Source organism: Thamnophis elegans, chromosome 4, assembly GCF_009769535.1.
Source record: "Thamnophis elegans isolate rThaEle1 chromosome 4, rThaEle1.pri, whole genome shotgun sequence".
In the NCBI taxonomy this organism is placed as follows: Eukaryota; Metazoa; Chordata; class Lepidosauria; order Squamata; family Colubridae; genus Thamnophis; species Thamnophis elegans.
This window is the reverse complement of record NC_045544.1, coordinates 32,243,936-32,261,953: the sequence shown is the minus strand read 5'-3', so window position 1 is coordinate 32,261,953 and position 18,018 is coordinate 32,243,936. Positions and strand designations below refer to the sequence as shown.

At 38.1% G+C, this 18,018-nt stretch overlaps 1 protein-coding gene across 1 annotated transcript in view; it reads left to right on the top strand.

Annotated features, from left to right (window-relative positions):
• REV3L (REV3 like, DNA directed polymerase zeta catalytic subunit) overlaps window positions 1–17,309 on the top strand; it is an 88,200-nt gene extending 70,891 nt beyond the window's left edge. The window contains exons 21-32 of the mRNA XM_032215688.1: window positions 223–341; window positions 1,177–1,318; window positions 1,818–2,062; window positions 3,405–3,513; window positions 4,551–4,757; window positions 7,631–7,740; window positions 8,221–8,335; window positions 11,055–11,192; window positions 11,396–11,586; window positions 13,361–13,607; window positions 14,252–14,461; window positions 16,896–17,309. Coding sequence (XP_032071579.1) covers window positions 223–341; window positions 1,177–1,318; window positions 1,818–2,062; window positions 3,405–3,513; window positions 4,551–4,757; window positions 7,631–7,740; window positions 8,221–8,335; window positions 11,055–11,192; window positions 11,396–11,586; window positions 13,361–13,607; window positions 14,252–14,461; window positions 16,896–17,036 — 1,974 coding nt within the window. The 3' untranslated portion in view covers window positions 17,037–17,309. The remainder of the gene's footprint in view (window positions 1–222; window positions 342–1,176; window positions 1,319–1,817; window positions 2,063–3,404; window positions 3,514–4,550; window positions 4,758–7,630; window positions 7,741–8,220; window positions 8,336–11,054; window positions 11,193–11,395; window positions 11,587–13,360; window positions 13,608–14,251; window positions 14,462–16,895) is intronic.
• The last annotated feature ends 709 nt before the right edge of the window (window positions 17,310–18,018 follow it).

The window sequence follows — 18,018 nt, the reverse complement described above, 5'->3', positions numbered from 1 at the left end:
GAGTGTCACCCAGCGGCATGGCCCCGCCCCTTTTTCTCCTCCATTTCGGGCAAATTTTTCACTGACTCGAGTATAAGCCGAGGCGGCTTTTTTCAGCCCAAAAAGTGGGCTGAAAAACTAGGCTTATACTCGAGTATATACAGTATTTCTGTGTAATTCCATTCCATATTCTGGTTATAAACTATAGAAAAAATATAATCATCCAAATTTTCTATTTTTTAGGTGGCTTTGACCAACTATACATTTGAAAATGTGAGCTTTCATATACTTCATCAGCGTTTCCCACTCTTCACTTCTCGAGTTCTGTCTGATTGGTTTGACAACAAGGCAGACATCTATCGGTAATTGTCTGTAATGAACATTTTAATTGCCTGGTACTGAATGCAATTATATGTTAAAAAAGAGAAATTATAATTGTAAGTTCCAATCTGAAGTTGTAAATCAACAGGTCAGCATTATAGATCAGACCTCCAAATTCATTTTCCTGATGTCATCAGCACATTTTGTAGATCAAGTTGCTTGCAGTCTTTTTCTCTTCTATTGGAGGTGTGAAAAGGAGAACAGAAGGTTATACTTGCATTCTAGATTAATTGCTGCTTGGAATGTCATTCTGGACCTTGAACAATATTTAATTGTGATTTGTTTAGGAAAGATATTGCATGACTGGTAGAATAATGGTGTTCTATATTAACATAACAAGTCTCAGGTTTTTTTTTTAAAGGAAGAAGTGGACCATTTCAGTTTGTTGAAAATATGAGGCTTCCTGCTGCTTGTTTTCATAGTGTTTTAGCTCTGTTATAAGTCTATTCACTGAATAGAAAGATGTCGTGCTATCTAAAAAATACATTGACTATACAACCAATTAAGAATTCAGTAAGCTTGATAAACCACTCTATATTTAAAATACAATTCCCATGGAATTGGCTGAAATGCATGAAAATTACATGATATGAATTAACAGGGCAATGCTATTGTAAGCAAATAAAATTAATCTATTCAACTTGCAATTATTTTACATTGTCTCGAAGCTTCACAAGACAATTTGTATTCTGTATCAGGTCAACACTTAAAATAGCATTGACCTGATAATATATATCAAATTCTTGGCATTTTTTTTCAAAATACTCTTCTGATTTAGTTTTGAATGTTTTACATATTAATGCTTTTATTTTAAAGGTGGAAAATCGTAGATTATTATATTAGTCGTGTTCGTGGGAATATACAGCTATTAGAACAAGTGGATTTGATTGGCAGAACAAGTGAAATGGCAAGGCTGTTTGGAATTCAGTTCTTGCATGTATTGACAAGAGGATCACAGGTAACCTTTAATTGCTTTGATTTAATTATTTAAAAATGAACATATCCTTTTTAATTTGTGGAGAATTATAGTAAACATAAATAATTACTTTATGTTACAGACGAGCTGTAGATTGCTTTAGCCAATCATTTATTTTGATTCAGGTCTATCCTTCCTCTTTGAAAAGAGAGATAACTAGCCACAAATATCTTTGGTTCCTGAATTAGTTCTAGGATAGATTATATTTTTTGTTGTCTTATCTCTGGCACTTGCCATTGGTCTCAGAATTGTGTTGTTGAATAGATAGGTGTTCCTTTGAAAAATAACATGGGATGCTGCTTTAGTTTACTGATTAATGTCTTATACCAGCCATTGATGCTGGGATCTCCCCATTGTATCCTTTAATTATTAATATTTGTGAATAAACTGAGTTGTTGGACTTTTGTTCATCATAACGTTGATAAAGATGCATTCAATTTCTAGGTTGGATTGCTAATTACTGAGTTTTTGTTTTATTTAGTATCGTGTGGAATCAATGATGTTACGAATTGCCAAACCAATGAATTACATTGCTGTGACACCTGGCGTTCAACAGCGAGCTCAAATGAGAGCCCCTCAATGCATTCCTTTAATAATGGAGCCAGAATCTCGTTTCTACAGTAATACTGTCCTTGTGCTAGATTTTCAGTCTCTATACCCATCCATAGTGATAGCATACAATTACTGCTTTTCCACATGCTTGGGACATATTGAAAACTTGGGGAAGTAAGTATTAATCATTTAAATCTCTGTGCATGGTTGTACTACTAATAGAATAAATGATTAGCACTCTTTTTCAGATTACATAAGAAACTATAGGATTCTAGGCTACTTAAAAATTCTCTTTTAAGACACTGTCTTGCCTATAGACAGATAATACAGGTAGTCCTTGCTTAAGAAGTAGTTGTTTAACAAGTGTTCAAATTTACAATGACTTCAGAAAGGGTGCTTTTTGGCCTGAGAAGCAGTTAAGGCCAGTCACAAAATGTCTTCTCCTTCCCTCCCTCCCTCCCTCTCTCCCTCTCTCTCCCTCTCTCTCTCTCTCTCTCTCTCTCTCTCTCTCTCACACACACACACACACACACACACACGTACATAGAGTGAGTCACTGTTGAAGGGCTGCCTGCTGTGAGGGAATCTCGGCTCTTGGCTAAGAACTCTCACCTATCAAAGGGCTGCTGATCACAGTGCGGAGCAAATCTCGGCTCCATATGGAGTTAAGATGTCCTCCCAGCAGGCAGCTCTCTTGGTCTGTCTCCTTAACAACTGGGAGTGCTGGGATTGTGTTGATCACATGGGAATCTCAATGACTGCTTTACTGATCAAGATTCCAGTCGCAGTTGTGATCATAAGTCAGTGACAACCTCTATATATGCAAGTTTTAAAATGCAATATAATTAGTTGATATAATTGGCAATCTGGATACAGCATTTGCTTACACAAAAAGAAATAAAGAAAAAAACATGGTGACTGTGCAGATTCAAATATATCATATTTTGCTAATTGTATTAATTTATGACATGATTCATATAAATAGGATAAAAGGGTATCCTACATAACTGCTGACTGAATCACAATTATTACATGAATAAAGAAGTATTTTTATTTTGATCTAAAAAAAGATTAGTAATCTGAATTTATTGAGAGAAATAAGTGAAACAAGTGAGGAGATTTCAGCAACAGAATAGAAACTGGTATTTTTCTCTAGAGAAATTTATGAGTACAACTCTATGTTCTGTTGCTAATAGATTAAAAGCATCCTTTTCCCCAAAAAACTTGTAATTAATAGCACAGCTTTTATCTGTTCATTTTATTTTGTAGTGTTATTACTGAGGATGTTTTAGTCTGTTGTAAGAAGTTTGGTATTTTTGCTCAATTGAAAAGAGGCAAAATGTATTTATATTTAACTGAAACTAGACAAAAAAGATTATAAGATAGATAAGGAGAAAATAGTAGGCAAAGAAGTGAGTGAATGAGTATAGAGGTTGCAAGCAGGAAAAGCTGGATCATGAGAAGGACTGAAAAGATGGACTGTTTAGAACAATTTATTCTTACTTTTTTTTTTTAGAAATGATGAATTTAAATTTGGATGCACATCTCTGAAAGTGTCTCCTGATCTACTATACCAGCTTCGACATGATATCACAATCTCACCCAGTGGAATAGCTTTTGTTAAGGTACTTTATTTTATTTAGCAAATAATGTTGTGTTTATAAAAGTGAGTTTTTGTTTATATTTTGTCTTTAATTGTAAATAAATTCAGTTTCATACTCTTAATAGTTATGGGAAATAAATTATAGAATTTTAAAGAAAATAATAGGTATTGATAAACAGTATTGAACTTAAAAAAATTAGTCTTCCTTTCAGCATTCAAAAGTGTGATGAGCAGCATTATCTATGGGAACACCCAAGTGTGTTTGGCTTCAGAATGATGTGACACCCAAAGAAGAGATTCAGTCCTGGTCACCCTTAGGAAGAAAAACAAGGGAGAAGGTTCTCTCTGATTCTGATTCTTATTGAATCATAGAATTTTAAAAAAAAATTAAAGTAAGAAACTCAGTTTTAACCAGAAATTGGATATAGAATTGAAAAAGAAATAACATAAAATTCTCCTGCTTTGACTTTGTTGAATCCCTTTCCTGTTATTAACCACATTAATCTTCTCCCTCTAAGAAAAGTAACAGGCAGAGGAGAGCTATAGTGAAATGAAAGGACTGCTTAAGGGCTGTCATATGAGGCTATCATAATCTCAAAGGGCAAATTGATCAGATAAGAAATTGAATAGGAATTGGACATTGTATTTGAACTCCCAAATTCCAACCACAAAATTCAACCCCAAGGCACAATTAATTACTCATTTCACAAAAAAGGAAAATTTAATACTCAGATAGTAGCTCGTTCACCCATATTGCTGCAGAATTGCAAGTAACATATCCCTACCCCAAAGAAAGAAATGAAAATAATACATCATTTCCATAGCTACCCTACTTACAAGTGGTCCTAAACTATCCTAAAGAAAGAGGATGGAGACAAGCTGTGTATGTATAAATAAATGGAAAAGTTGATTGGAAACCATGAAGGGTGTCAATTAAAGTATTAGAGACATTTGGGGACAGTTTGCCTCAACATATCACTAAAAAAAGACAGTATTTACATGAGGATTAATAGTGCTATGACTATCAACCTTTCAATTATTGCTTTTGTTTTGCAACAGCCTTCTGTAAGAAAGGGTGTACTGCCAAAAATGCTGGAAGAAATTTTAAAGACTAGAATAATGGTGAAGCAATCAATGAAAGCTTACAAGCTTGACAAAACTATCACTCGAATGCTTGACGCACGTCAGCTTGGCCTTAAACTTATAGCAAACGTCACTTTTGGTTATACTGCTGCTAATTTTTCTGGAAGGATGCCATGTAGTGAAGTAAGTAATTGAAAGCACTATATTAACTTGTTAACAATAATGGAGGTTCATTTTTATATAGTGCTTAAGGCACTGGAAACCTATCAGATCTACTTCTGCATGAAGCCAAAAGGTGACCTTGAGTCAATCACTCTCAGCCCTAGGGAGAGAGTGATCCTAGGAAAAGGCAAAAACTTTCAGAAAACCCTGCTAAGCAAACTACAGGGACTTGTCCAGGCAGTCATAAGGAGTCAAAAAGGCTTGGTTTACTAACTGTAGTACAGGAATGCTGATTTAGTTCAGCTAATTCTGAGAACACCTAGAACACAGAATAACAGGACAGTAAGTGGGTTGGTGGTCTTTTAGTCAAACCCTTTGTTCATGCAGGAGTCGCTATACCAGTGATGGCGAACCTTTTTTGGCTTGTGTGCAAAAAGCGGGGGGTGCGCAGGGGGCCATGCGCGGGCCTGTCATACCCGTAATGGTATGTGCATGACCGCTGCGCATTAGCACACCACCAGAGCCACCCCCCCCATTTTTGAAGTGCTTTTTTCTCTCTCCCCAGGCTCCAGAGCTTTATAGGAGCCTGGGGAGGGCGAAAACAGCCTCCCCACCCCACACCTGGAGGCCCTCCGGAGACTTCAGGAGCTTCCCTGAAGCCTCCAGAGTGCAAAAAAACAGCCCTACAGGCAAACCGGAAGTCTGTTCCCGAACTTCCAGTTTACCCATAGGGCCGGTTTTCCGCCCTCAGGAGGGCAAAAAATGGCCTCAAAAGAAGGCCAAAGTCAGCTGGCCAGCATGCATGCGCGCTGGCCAGCTGACAGGGCAAGCCTCGCGTGCCCTGACAAATAGCTCCAGGTGCCACCTGTGGCACGTGTGCCATAGGTTTGCCATCACGGCTCTATACCATTCAGACAAATGGTTATCCAATCTCTTTTTGAAAACCTCCAGTGATGGAGTATCCACAACTTCTGGAGGCAAGCTGTTCTGATTAATTGTTCTAACTGTCAGAAATTCTTTGCTTAATTCTAGGTTGTAGAATAAGTTGACCTCACTCTTCTATCTGACAGCCCCTGAAATATAGGAAAACTGCTGTCATGTCACTCAAGTCCTTCTCTTCATTAGACTAGACGAGCCTAATTCCCACAACCGTCCATCATATAGTTTAGTCTGCAGATCCCTTATCTTATGTTCCTCTTTTCTGCACAAACTACACGAAACCATGGGTATAGAATAGGTGATATCTGACTCAATAGTAGCAATTGTGAGGGACAATCATTTAAATATGAACCAGGAGTGTGCTGCAGCTGCCAAAAAAGCCAACTCATTCCTAGGCTGCATTAACAGAGGGATAGAATCAAGATCAGATGAAGTGCTAGTACCACAGACCTTGGTAAGAGCACACTTGGAATATTGCATCTAGTTTTGGTCACCATGATATAAAAGTTAGTTTAGTTAGTTAGTTAGTTAGTTTATTGGTCTTGTATGCCGCCCACTCCCAAAGGACTCCGGACGGCTTACAATAAAAAGGGGAAGGGGATAAATAGACAAAACAACAATTTAAAATACACAACATTCATAGTTACCGTGGGGCTGGATACTTCAACAGCCCCCCGGCCTGCCGGAGCAGCCAGGATTTAATGGCTTTGCGGAATATCTTAACTCTAAAAAGAGTTCAGAGAAGAGCAACAAAAATGATCAGGTAACTGGAACCTAAAACTTTGGAACAGTTGCAGGAATTGTGTATGTCTAGTTCAATGAAAAGAAGGTCTAGGGGTGACATCATAGCAGTGTTCCAATATTTAAGGGCTACCACAAAGAAGAGTGGGTGTCAACCTATTAGCCAAAGCAAATGAAGGCAGAACAAGAAACGATGGAAACTAATTGAGAGAAACAATCTAGAACTAAGGAGAAATTTCCTGGAAGTTAGAACAATTAATCAGTGGAACTACTTGCCTTCAAAACTCTAACACTGGAGATTTTTAAGAAGAGATAGTACAGCCATTCATCTGGAAAGGTATACTATATAGGGCCGTGATGGTGAACCTCTGGCACGTGTGCCCAAAGTGGCACGCGAAGCCATGTTGCCCAGCACGGGCAGCCTTGCCTTTTGTCTTCCAGGTTTCTGGTGAGCGTGCACGTGTGACAATTAGCTCTCCTTTGCACACAAAGCAGTGCCAAAAACCAGCCTGCACATGCATGTTGGCCAGCTGATTGTTGGGTGCATGCTAGAACCTGGAGGTTAGGCTTTTCGGAGTGCAGCTCTGATGAATGCACAAGCACGACATTTCTGCGCAACCTTTTTGGCACTCGGTGTCAAAAAAGTTTACCATCACTGATATAGGATCTCCTGCTTGAGCAACGGTGGTCCCTTTTAACTCTGCTATTCTGTAATTCTTTTAAGTAAATTAGAAATTGTTACAAGACATATAAACTGTTATAAACCTTTCCAGCTATTGAGATCTGCAGCAGAGGTGTTATGAAATTGTTATTGTCACCCTGTGGGTATTTGCCATAGAGGAGAGAATTTTTCACTTTGTCCTCAAAAGAGCAATTAAAACTACTTGGGTAGCACTGTTAAACCCATAGATCCAAGGAGTGCCAATTGATGGAAGTAAGAGAAAGGTTCTCTTATCTGTGTAATTTCTGGCTCCAAGGAATAAGTATGTATATTTTGTTAATGTGTTCTGAATGTAACGATCAGAAAGCTAATTTGTATGTATGTTAACAGATTTGTTTAATCATCCATCTTTATTTTTACTTTGCTATAAAGATTTTACAGGATGTGTACAACAAATCATATAATTTTATAAACAGTAGTAAGTATTGTAAATGCATGTTTAGGTAAAAGAAAATATTCTAAGATGATTGTAATATGTCTTTTTAATCTCCAGATTGCTGATAGTATTGTGCACAAAGCCAGAGAGACCTTGGAACGTGCAATAAAATTAGTGAATGATACAAAGAAATGGGGAGCACGGGTTGTATATGGGGACACAGACAGGTAATTAAGAAGAAGTTTGCCAGCCAGTATTGTGTTTAGTTGTTTTTTGTTCTTTTAATCACATCACATCAGACAGATTCATATGAAACATACAATGTTAAAAAGTTATATTTATGTACTTACTTACCAAGCACATCGAAATTATATTACAGTAAGCAAAATATCTTTACAATCTCCAAGGCATGTCACAACGTTTGAGCACCCCTAACGTTTGGAAATTGAAAGTTAAAAAATTTGACACACCCTATAAGAATTTTTGAATCTGTATAAGAATTTAGTTCAATACAGTAAAATAGAAAGTTGGCAGAATTTCTTCTCCAGGAAAAGCAAAATTAGAACTAAAGGACTAAAGTAAGCAGAAACACTCTGGATATCGAGGACTGTAATTTGTGCAAAAGTTCCCGTATGCCTTTTGCCATGTTATAAACTCTTGCTGTGCTGCTTATGGGGAAAATTAAATAGCTAATACTCTTGTTTTAGCATGTTTGTACTACTGAAAGGAGCTACCAAGGAACAGTCATTTAAAATTGGTCAAGAAATTGCTGAAGCGGTAACAGCTACCAATCCCAAACCAGTCAAATTGAAGTTTGAAAAGGTAAGACAAGGTTGAAAATGTATTTTGGCACTCAAGATAGTTTTACTATTCATTTCCTTATGTAACATTTCGAAGTATTTTAATTTTATAACAATTTCACTGTGCTTATACCATGTTTCCCCGAAAATACTACCTGTCCTGAAACTGAAGCCTTGCCACATTTTTTGCGTGGGCAAAAATATAAGCTAGATCGGTCAGCGGCTGGGGGTTGCCGGGCAGCTGCTCGCGAGCGTGGCCACCTCATGGCTGCTGTGTTGCTGCTGTGACAGCGCAAGACAGTCATTCGACCCTGAGGCTGTGCCCAGCTCTTCTGGAGCCCGGTTGCAAGGGAGCAGTCGCCAACCCAAAAACAATAAGCCCTCCCCTTTAATAAGCCCAAAGCCATATTTCGTGGGTCAAAAAAATATAAGACCCTGTCGTATTTTCAGGGAAACACGGTATTTATTAGACTAAAGTAGGAGTCTTTCACATGTTCAGAGCATATGAAATAGGTATTTCACCATTGACTTCTACAGGTAGACCTTGACTTAATCATTCATTCATTCAGTGATCATTTGATAGGCCTTAAATTGGTGCCTGAAGTTATGGCCTTTGTTGGGAAGGTTGTTGAGAAAGTGGTGGCCTCTCAGCTCCAGCGGTCCTTGGATGAAACTGATGATCTGGACTCCTTTCAGTCTGGATTCAGGCCTGGCTACAGCACGGAAACTGCTTTGCACTGATTGATGATCTCTGGAGAGCCAGGGATGGGGGCCATGCCTCCATCCTAGTGCTCCTTGACCTCTCAGCGGCCTTCAATACCATTAACCATGGTATCCTTCTGCGGCAGTTACGTGAGGTGGGAATGGGAGGCACCGTTCTTCGGTGGTTCTCCTCCTATCTCTCTGACAGGTCGCAGTTGGTGTTGGTTGGAGGGCAGAGGTCGACCCCTAGGCCCCTCAAGTATGGGGTGCCGCAGGGCTCGGTCCTGTCCCCCCTCCTGTTTAACATCTACATGAAGCCACTGGGTGAGATCATCGGCACGGGATAACGTACCATCAATACGCGGACGATACACAGTTGTATCTGTCTGCCCCGTGCCAACTCAGTGAAGCGGTTGAAGTGATGTGTCAGTGGCTTGTGTTTTTCCCTCCCAAAGATTGGCCCTGTATTCCATCTCTCAGGCTGGGGGCTGAAATTATACGCCCCTCAGACAGAGTTCGCAATTTGGGAGTCCTCTTGGACCCACAGCTGACTTTAGAACATCATCTGTCGGCTGTGACCAGAGGGACATTTGCCCAGGTTCGCCTGGTGCACCAATTGCGTCCCTACCTGAACCAGGAGGCTCTCAGAACAGTCACTCACGCCCTTGTGACCTCAAGACTGGACTACTGTAATGCGCTCTACATGGGGCAGCCCTTGAAGAGCATTCGGAGACTTCAGCTTGCAGCTGCGCGAGCAATTGTGGGTGCACCTCGGTACACCCACGTTACACCTATCCTCCGCGAGCTGCACTGGCTACCTTTTGGACTCCGGATGCGCTTCAAGGTGCTAGTCGTTACTTTTAAAGCCCTACATGGTATCGGACCTGGGTACTTGAGAGACCGCCTCCTGCCAATTACCTCCCTACGACCAATTAGATCCCACAGATTAGGCCTCCTCCAAATACCATCAGCTAGCCAATGTCGACTGTCGACCCCTGAGGGGAGGGCCTTCTCTGTGGCTGCTCCGGCCCTCTGGAACGATCTCCCCATGGAGATTCGGACCCTCACCACCCTTCAGGCTTTCCGCAAAGCCATCAAGACCTGGTTGTTCCGGCAGGCTTGGGGCTGATGAGTTCCCAGCCCCACTTGAATTGTTGCGATTGTTGCGATTGTTGTGTAGCTTTTAATCTGTTTTTTGTATCTTGTTTTTGTCTTGTTTGTTTTTTGTATCTCCCCCTTCCCCACTTGTTTGTTAGCCGCCCTGAGTCCCTCGGGAATAGGGCGGCATACAAGTATAATAATAATAAACATGGCCATTGAAGTGTCCCCACAGCCATGCAGTCAGAAGTCAGGGACTTTGTAGCCTGCCCTCGCTTATGACTGGAAGGATGCTTCAACTCCCCCCACCAGTCTATCTCCCCTTCTGTCTATAACCTTTTGGCTTCCTGCATTCCATGGCCTCTGCTGCCCTAGCTGCCCTAAACATGCTTAGCTTTGCCCTTCCTAAGGCAGCAACTGACCTCATGAAACTCTTCTTTTCAAGGTTGCATGTGGCAGTTTCTTTGTAAGACCTTGTGAAGGGCCAGGATGGGCATGTATTGTGGGAGCAAATAGATGGCGAAGGTTAGCCTGGGCAACAGAGTCCTGGAGGACAAAAGTCTTTTCAGGGCAGGGTGGCAAGGGCAACTGAGGCTGGAGTTGGGCTTCACACAGCACAAAGGGACTTTCTGGTGCAGTGCAGCACTGTGGTGCTTTCCTTAGCTTCAGAGCTGTGACACACACCAGAAAGCTCTTTCAGACTTTGCGAAGCCAGGCCTGGCCCAGCCCAGTAGCATGGCAAAAGGACAGTCTTCAAGGTACTACAGCAACTAATTTTGCAAATAGAATTCTAAGCCTGCCACATATGGACTACTATGTCACTCAGATTCTAAATTAAATACTTTGTTGGAAGATTACATTAATGAAGGGTATATAGTTTTAGAAACATTTGCCTTTTTGATACAAGTTTGCAATTTCTAACATTTGTTTCCCTATTATAGGTTTATTTGCCATGTATATTGCAGACCAAAAAGAGATATGTTGGTTATATGTATGAAACGTTGGATCAAAAAGATCCAGTATTTGATGCAAAAGGCATAGAAACTGTCAGAAGAGATGCTTGTCCTGCTGTTTCCAAGGTAAAATAGACATGAAATATGCATTTTTGTTAGCGAGTTCATTCTTTGGTTGACAAAAGTACCAATTGTAAAAGGAAGGATGACTTCCTTGTAAATTGCCCAGAGCATTTGATACGCAAGTGCAGTAATGTTGCCAAATTTCAAGTATCTTTAAATTAATTTTGAAAGGACAACTGAAAACATGCTTTCTTTTTCTTTTCCAGATACTTGAGCGTTCCATTAAGCTACTATTTGAAACACGTGATATAAGTCATATCAAGCAATATGTGCAAAATCAGTGCATGAAATTATTAGAAGGGAAGGCTAGCATGCAAGACTTTATCTTTGCAAAGGAGTACCGAGGAAATTCTGCATACAGACCTGGTGCTTGTGTTCCAGCTCTAGAGATCACAAGGTAGTAACAATAAGTAACAGGTTGTTAATATTCCATTTGATATTAAATTTCCATTTGATATTAAAGGACACGGTGGCTCAGTGACTAAGATGCTGAGCTTGTCGATCAGAAAGGTTGGCAGTTTGGTGGTTCGAATTCCTAGTGTCGCATAACAGAGTGAACTCCCGTTACTTATCCCAACTTCTGCCAACCTAGCAATTCGAAAGCATGTAAAGATGCATGTAGAAAAATATGGACCACGTTTGGTGGGAAGGTTATAGCATTCCATGCTCCTTCGGTGTTTAGTCATGCCATCCACATGACCACGGAGACGTCTTTGGACAGCGCTGGATCTTGGCTTTGAAATGGAGATGAGCACCGCCCCCTAGAATTCGGAAGGACTAGCACACGTGCAAGGAAAACTTTTACATTTACCTTTTAGGAAGAAATACTTGGATATTATGCTGGAATATGGAAAGGTTTCATTTTATTAAGATATAAAAAATAGAGGGTTTTTTTGTAGATTCACATTTTTACCATCAGCCTGGTCTTAATTCGAATGAATGATCTTCAACTTATAACAGTTCATTTAGTGATCATTCAGAGTTGCTGTGAAAAAAAATGGCTTATTACCATTTTTCACCTTTAACAACCATTGCAACATCTCTGTGGTCATGTGATCAATATCCAGATATTTGGCAATTAGCCTATATTTATGACAATTACAGTGCCCTGGGGTCATGGGATCACCATTTGTAACCTTTTGACAAGCAAAGACAATGGGGAAGCCAGATTCATTCAACAAACGTGTTACTAACTTAACAAGTGCAGTGATTCATTTAACAACCACGGCAAGAAAGGTTATAAAAACTCAATAACTATCTCACATAGCAACATAAAGTTTGGGCTTAATTGTCGTAAGTCAAGGACTAGTTGTGTTTTTATAAATAATTCAAAATGGCGAACATACCGAATACTCCTTCAGCCTCCTATTTTTCCCACAACAACATCCTTTAAGGTGGGTTGGACTGAGAGAGAATGACTGGTCTAAAGTCACTCATCCAGCTTTTATGCCTAAGGTTGGACTACAATTCACAGTCTCCTGATTTCTAGATAGGAGCATTAACTCCCAAATCAGAGTGGCTCTTATAGCTTTATCTTGTTTTAGTTTCCTTATCTTAGTTTTAAAGTATGGTTCTTTCATTTTCTACATTTTACATACCGGTAGCAATAATTGGTAGAAGTGATGTAAAGGAACTGCAAGAAATAAATTTAAATTGTCAGATAAAATTACGTGACCCGTCAAAACCGCGGTCGACAAAACCGCGCTCGACGAAATCGCGTACCTGACGTCATCAGCAGCGCGACGAAAAAAATTAAAAAATAAATTAAAATTAAATTAAAGCAAGCCGATTCACATAAAGGTAAGGGTTAGGGTTAGGGTTAGGTTAAGGGTTAGGGTTACGTTAAGCATTAGGGTTAGGCTTAGCGTTAGGTTAAGGGTTACCGTTAGGTTTAGCGTTAGGTTAAGGGTTAGGGTTAGGTTAAGGGTTAGGTTTAGGGTTAGGTTTGGGGGGGTTAGGGTAAGGTTTTCGCTTTAATTTTATATTTACCGATCACAGCGCGATGTTTTCATCACGCTGTGATGACGTCACGTGGGCGCTTTCGTCGAGCGCGCTTTTGTCCACCGCGGTTTTGTGCTGGAACCTAAAATTAAAGTCTCTTTGAATTTTGGGGTTTCTGTCACTTCTAAATGCAGCAGATGGATTTTGAAACCTAATGTATCTCCCCACAGAAAGATGCTTGCTTATGACCGACGGTCTGAACCACGTGTTGGTGAAAGAGTTCCATATGTCATTGTTTATGGCATGCCAGGATTGCCTCTCATACAGTTGGTTAGACGGCCCATTGATGTTTTGCAAGACCCAAATCTGAGGCTGAATGCAACCTACTATATAACGAAGCAGATTCTTCCTCCCCTGGCTAGGATCTTATCTCTCATTGGCATAGATGTTTTCGGTTGGTATAATGAATTACCAAGGGTGAGTAAGTAAAATAGTAAATATAATATAATGCATGATTGTAACAGTGGAAGTGAAAAAATGAGGTATATTTACAATATACCAATTTTAAAATGTATCAAATTACCTGGCTTTCAAATTGAATTTAATATTTAAGAATGGCAAGATTTGAGCTGAATTATTCAACTTCGTTACTTTTACTGCTTCACATGTCAGATGATTTTTTAAAGAATTTTTTTCAATACATCTAGTATTGAATTATTCAATGCTACCTGTATTAAAGAAGCGTCAAATTTCCAGCAGCTGCTTCATTGTGTTAATAGCAAAAATTATGGACCTTTTAGAGAACATCACCATCCTCAAAGCTTCCACCACAATAAATGTTTGAAATATTATTCCTGTGGCTCTTTGATTTAATTTAACACTTTGGAGATTCCATTGGCTCTCCCTTAAATCAAATCATAACTTCAAAACTGTGAAACTCTCAAAGATAAAATAAATTGGTTGACCTTTGCGAACAGTTCTTGATATGTATTAAGGAACGTAGAATGACAAGACATAGTGAGGAAAATATAAATGAAGATAAAGTGATGCTGACGGAGGAAAAGCTTTTGTACATATGTATCCTACAAAATATATTTTACTTTGTTTGATGTGCCATATAGATCCAGAAAGTGTCCACAATTTCTCGCACTGAGCAAGAATGCCGAAAAGGAACAATTTCCCAATATTTCACTACCCTACATTGCCCTGTGTGTGATGAATTGACACAGCATGGAATCTGCAATAAATGTAGGAGCCAACCACAGCATGTTATTGTGATGCTAAATCAGGAAATCAGAGAGTTGGAGCGTAAACATGAACAAATAACCAAGGTGGGAATAAAATTGGTAGAGAATAATAGTCTGTTTAACTTTTTGCAATTGGAACACATTACTTGAAACAAATAATTTATGAATTTTCACAAAAGGTGTTCTGAAAGATTGAGCAGATACTCAGATAAACTAACATGCTAATTGTAACTATTAGACAGTTTTCTAGATCCAAGTAGTAGGGAGGCTAGAACGCTTTAAAATATTTTAAATACTTTCTAAAAAAATAAGAAGAAAAATATAACATACTTTTTGCATACTTTTTATGTGGAAGAACTAGGAACTTTGTTTAGTGCCTTTAATCAAAGAGAATTTGGGGGATACGATTTTTTTAAATATTTCACATTTTTCTGACTTGTACTATAATATCTGCAGTAAACAGTGATAATGACAAAGTGTCAACATGTAAAAATTATATTGTCACTTAAAACATTATGTAATTGTATCTCAATGTCTGATGGATAAAAAAATATGGCATTTTTGTGATAATGTCAAACTGCACCCTCCCGAGGACAGGAATTGTATAGGATTATGAGAAAGTACGTAAAAATCATTGTGCTCTTCATGGCACTTTATTACAGAGACTCCTTTTTTTTTTTTTTGCTCTTAATTTCTATCCAGAGAGCATTTAAATAAGTAAGAGGCATTTTACATTCAGTCAGAAGCTGGGACGTGTTGATCAGCCTAAATGTGGTCTATATCATTGTTGTATGCTATTCCTTGCTCCATTCTGTCAGATTTCTTTTTAAAATTTTTGCTCTAAAAGGGGGAGGCTTAGAAGAATTTTAACTAAAATATAGTTTCCTGTGATTTAAAAAAAAATGGAAGGAAACCCATAATCATTACGTGCATTTTTTTAAAATACAAATTTCAAAGTACCCAAATTACACCATAGTGAATAGTTTCTAAAAATCACATTTTTCAGAAACATATGTTTTGCATATATCTTTCCCAACTATATTGTTCTGTACCAAATATCAAAGCATACAGAATGTACCCTAGTGGATGTCTGTACACTGCTCCTGGTTATGCTATAATTAGGTCCAGATTGGTAAGATTGTAATATGTCACTTCAAAGGAAAACAGTGGCAGATTTTTTTCCATTCCATTTTTCCCAATTCCCGCTCTCATTGCAACATCCAATGAGCTACATAGAGGCTACAAGGCTGAAAGTTAGACTGGATAGAGAGAAAGAATCTCAGACAACTGTTGCCAAGAAAACATTCCAGGTAGTCTTCAACCATTCGATCATTACAACCATTTGCTTAGAGACTGTCCAAAGTTACAACCACAGCGGGAAAAAAAGACTTTATGACTGGTTTTCATACTTATGACCAGTGCAGCAACTCCAGAGTCACATGGCACTGGGGCACTTGGCAACTGTCATATATTTATGACAGTTGCACTGTCTGTCTGTCTGTCTCAGGATCATGTGCTCACCATTTGTAACCTTTTCCAGCCAGCTTCTGTCAGACAGTCAGTGAAGGAAGCCAGATTCACTTAATGACTGCATGATTCACTTAACAACATTGGCAAAAGATCATAAAATGGAGCAAAACTCACTTAACAACTGCCTTGCTTAGCAATGGAAATGTTGGATTCAATTGTGGTCTAAGGCAAGGACTACCTGTAATATATTAATGTAATTATTACAATTTGGCATTGGGAGACTTCATATTTTAGCATATTAAAAGATTTGATTTATCCAGTAAGGTTGGATCATTCATTGTCCTTGGATACTGACAAGCATTTTAGGCATGCAGTATTTTTCAGTAAAGAAAATTATGTCAGTATTTTGAAAATTATAGACTTAACGAATGATTGAATCCAGTATAAATTTTGTTTCAATTTTTAAAATAATGGCATTCACCCAATGGACCATAAGTTCCACTTACCATTATGCATCCTTAGCAATCTTCAACACTATTTTTTGTTCTGGTTTTCAGAGTCCACAGATCTATAGGGTCTGTGCAAGACCATAGGTTTGAAATGAGTCGGTAAGGATTTGGCGGAAATCATGTTTTTTCAGAACCGCCTTGTGTCAATCCTTAGAGGAGTAGACACTTTAGCGCCCCTTCCCCCCTGGGGCATGAAATACTTACAAATCAAGTACTAGAAACTTGAAAGATTGTATAATTTCATGGATTATCAGCATATTAACATTTTCATTATTTTTTGATGACCACATTACTGTTTGGCCTGCTTTATGACCATTTGAGATGTTTCTAATCAATGGCCATCTTTGTTTTCCCAGCCTCCTTTTATTTATTATTATTTATTTTCTCAGAGGCTGAAAAAATGTAAATGTCCTTTTCTATCTGGTCTTGCGCATAATTACTTTGAACAGAAATAGCCATGTACTTGGCTAATTGTGCTAATTATGTATTTTTTCCCCAGTTAATTGTATTTTGCACTAATTAATTATATATTCCTCTAGATATGCAAGAATTGTACAAGTTGCTTTGATCGACAGATACCATGTGTTTCATTGAACTGTCCGGTGCTTTTCAAAGTCTCCAGAGTGAGCCGAGAATTATCTAAGGCACCATATCTTCGTCAACTACTTGATCAGTTTTAGATTGCCTAATGTCACAGGATTCCAGGTGCTATTTTTGTTTTCAATGTTTACCACTCTAAAACTGTCCTGCATGGTCCTTCAATTTCATCTTGTCCAGGATTTTCACACATTGTTGACGTGTTCTAAAAATAATGAATGTTTGTTCTAAGTAAATTAAAAATACATTTGATAATCTGTTAATAATTCATTTTTAATGATGCCATTCTTTTGCCTTTTTAACATTGTTTATAATACAAATGTTGAAATAACCGTGTTAACATCTTGTAAACCCATTTCAGAATTAAAAAAAATTCCCTGTGGATTTCTGTAGTAATACTGAAAATCTTTGGGAAACTGCTATTGTGTTTTATTGAACTATCAGGATGTGCGTTACTGGTATCTCATCAACTTTAAATTTTGACTGCAAAATATTTTGTAAATACACTTTTTTACTTTTCAAATAACTGACTAAAATAATGTGCAATGGATTTTATACAATTTTAAAGTTGATTGGGATATTTCTTCATTTTGCTTGATTCCAAGTAGATTTGTTGTTTTGATGAAACTGCAAACAGTAGTAAGTGTAGCATTTTTGAAACATTTTCTAAAATCACTGTCTTGCTTTGGCTATTAATGGGGGCATTGTGAGGAACTGTGCAAAGACATTTTTGTTATAAACTGTGGGATTGTTGCAATACTTTAAATAAAAAATCCATTTTTGCTTTTGTATAGACATTTCTATTGCTTCTAAATATGCTTAAATATTTCATTATGTACTGTACAGTTAAAATTTATTTGCCATCATAAAGAAATGTGTATTTAGAATATTTGTAAAACTGTATAAAATAAGAAATTATGTGGTCACAGTACATTTTTTTAATTGGAAATCATTTTGTTTTTAAAAATTATTGCAACCATAGTAAATTTAATAAAATCAAATAAATGTGCATTTTTAAATCTCATTGTAGTTGAACTGGAATGTTTTAAACAATGTTACTAAATT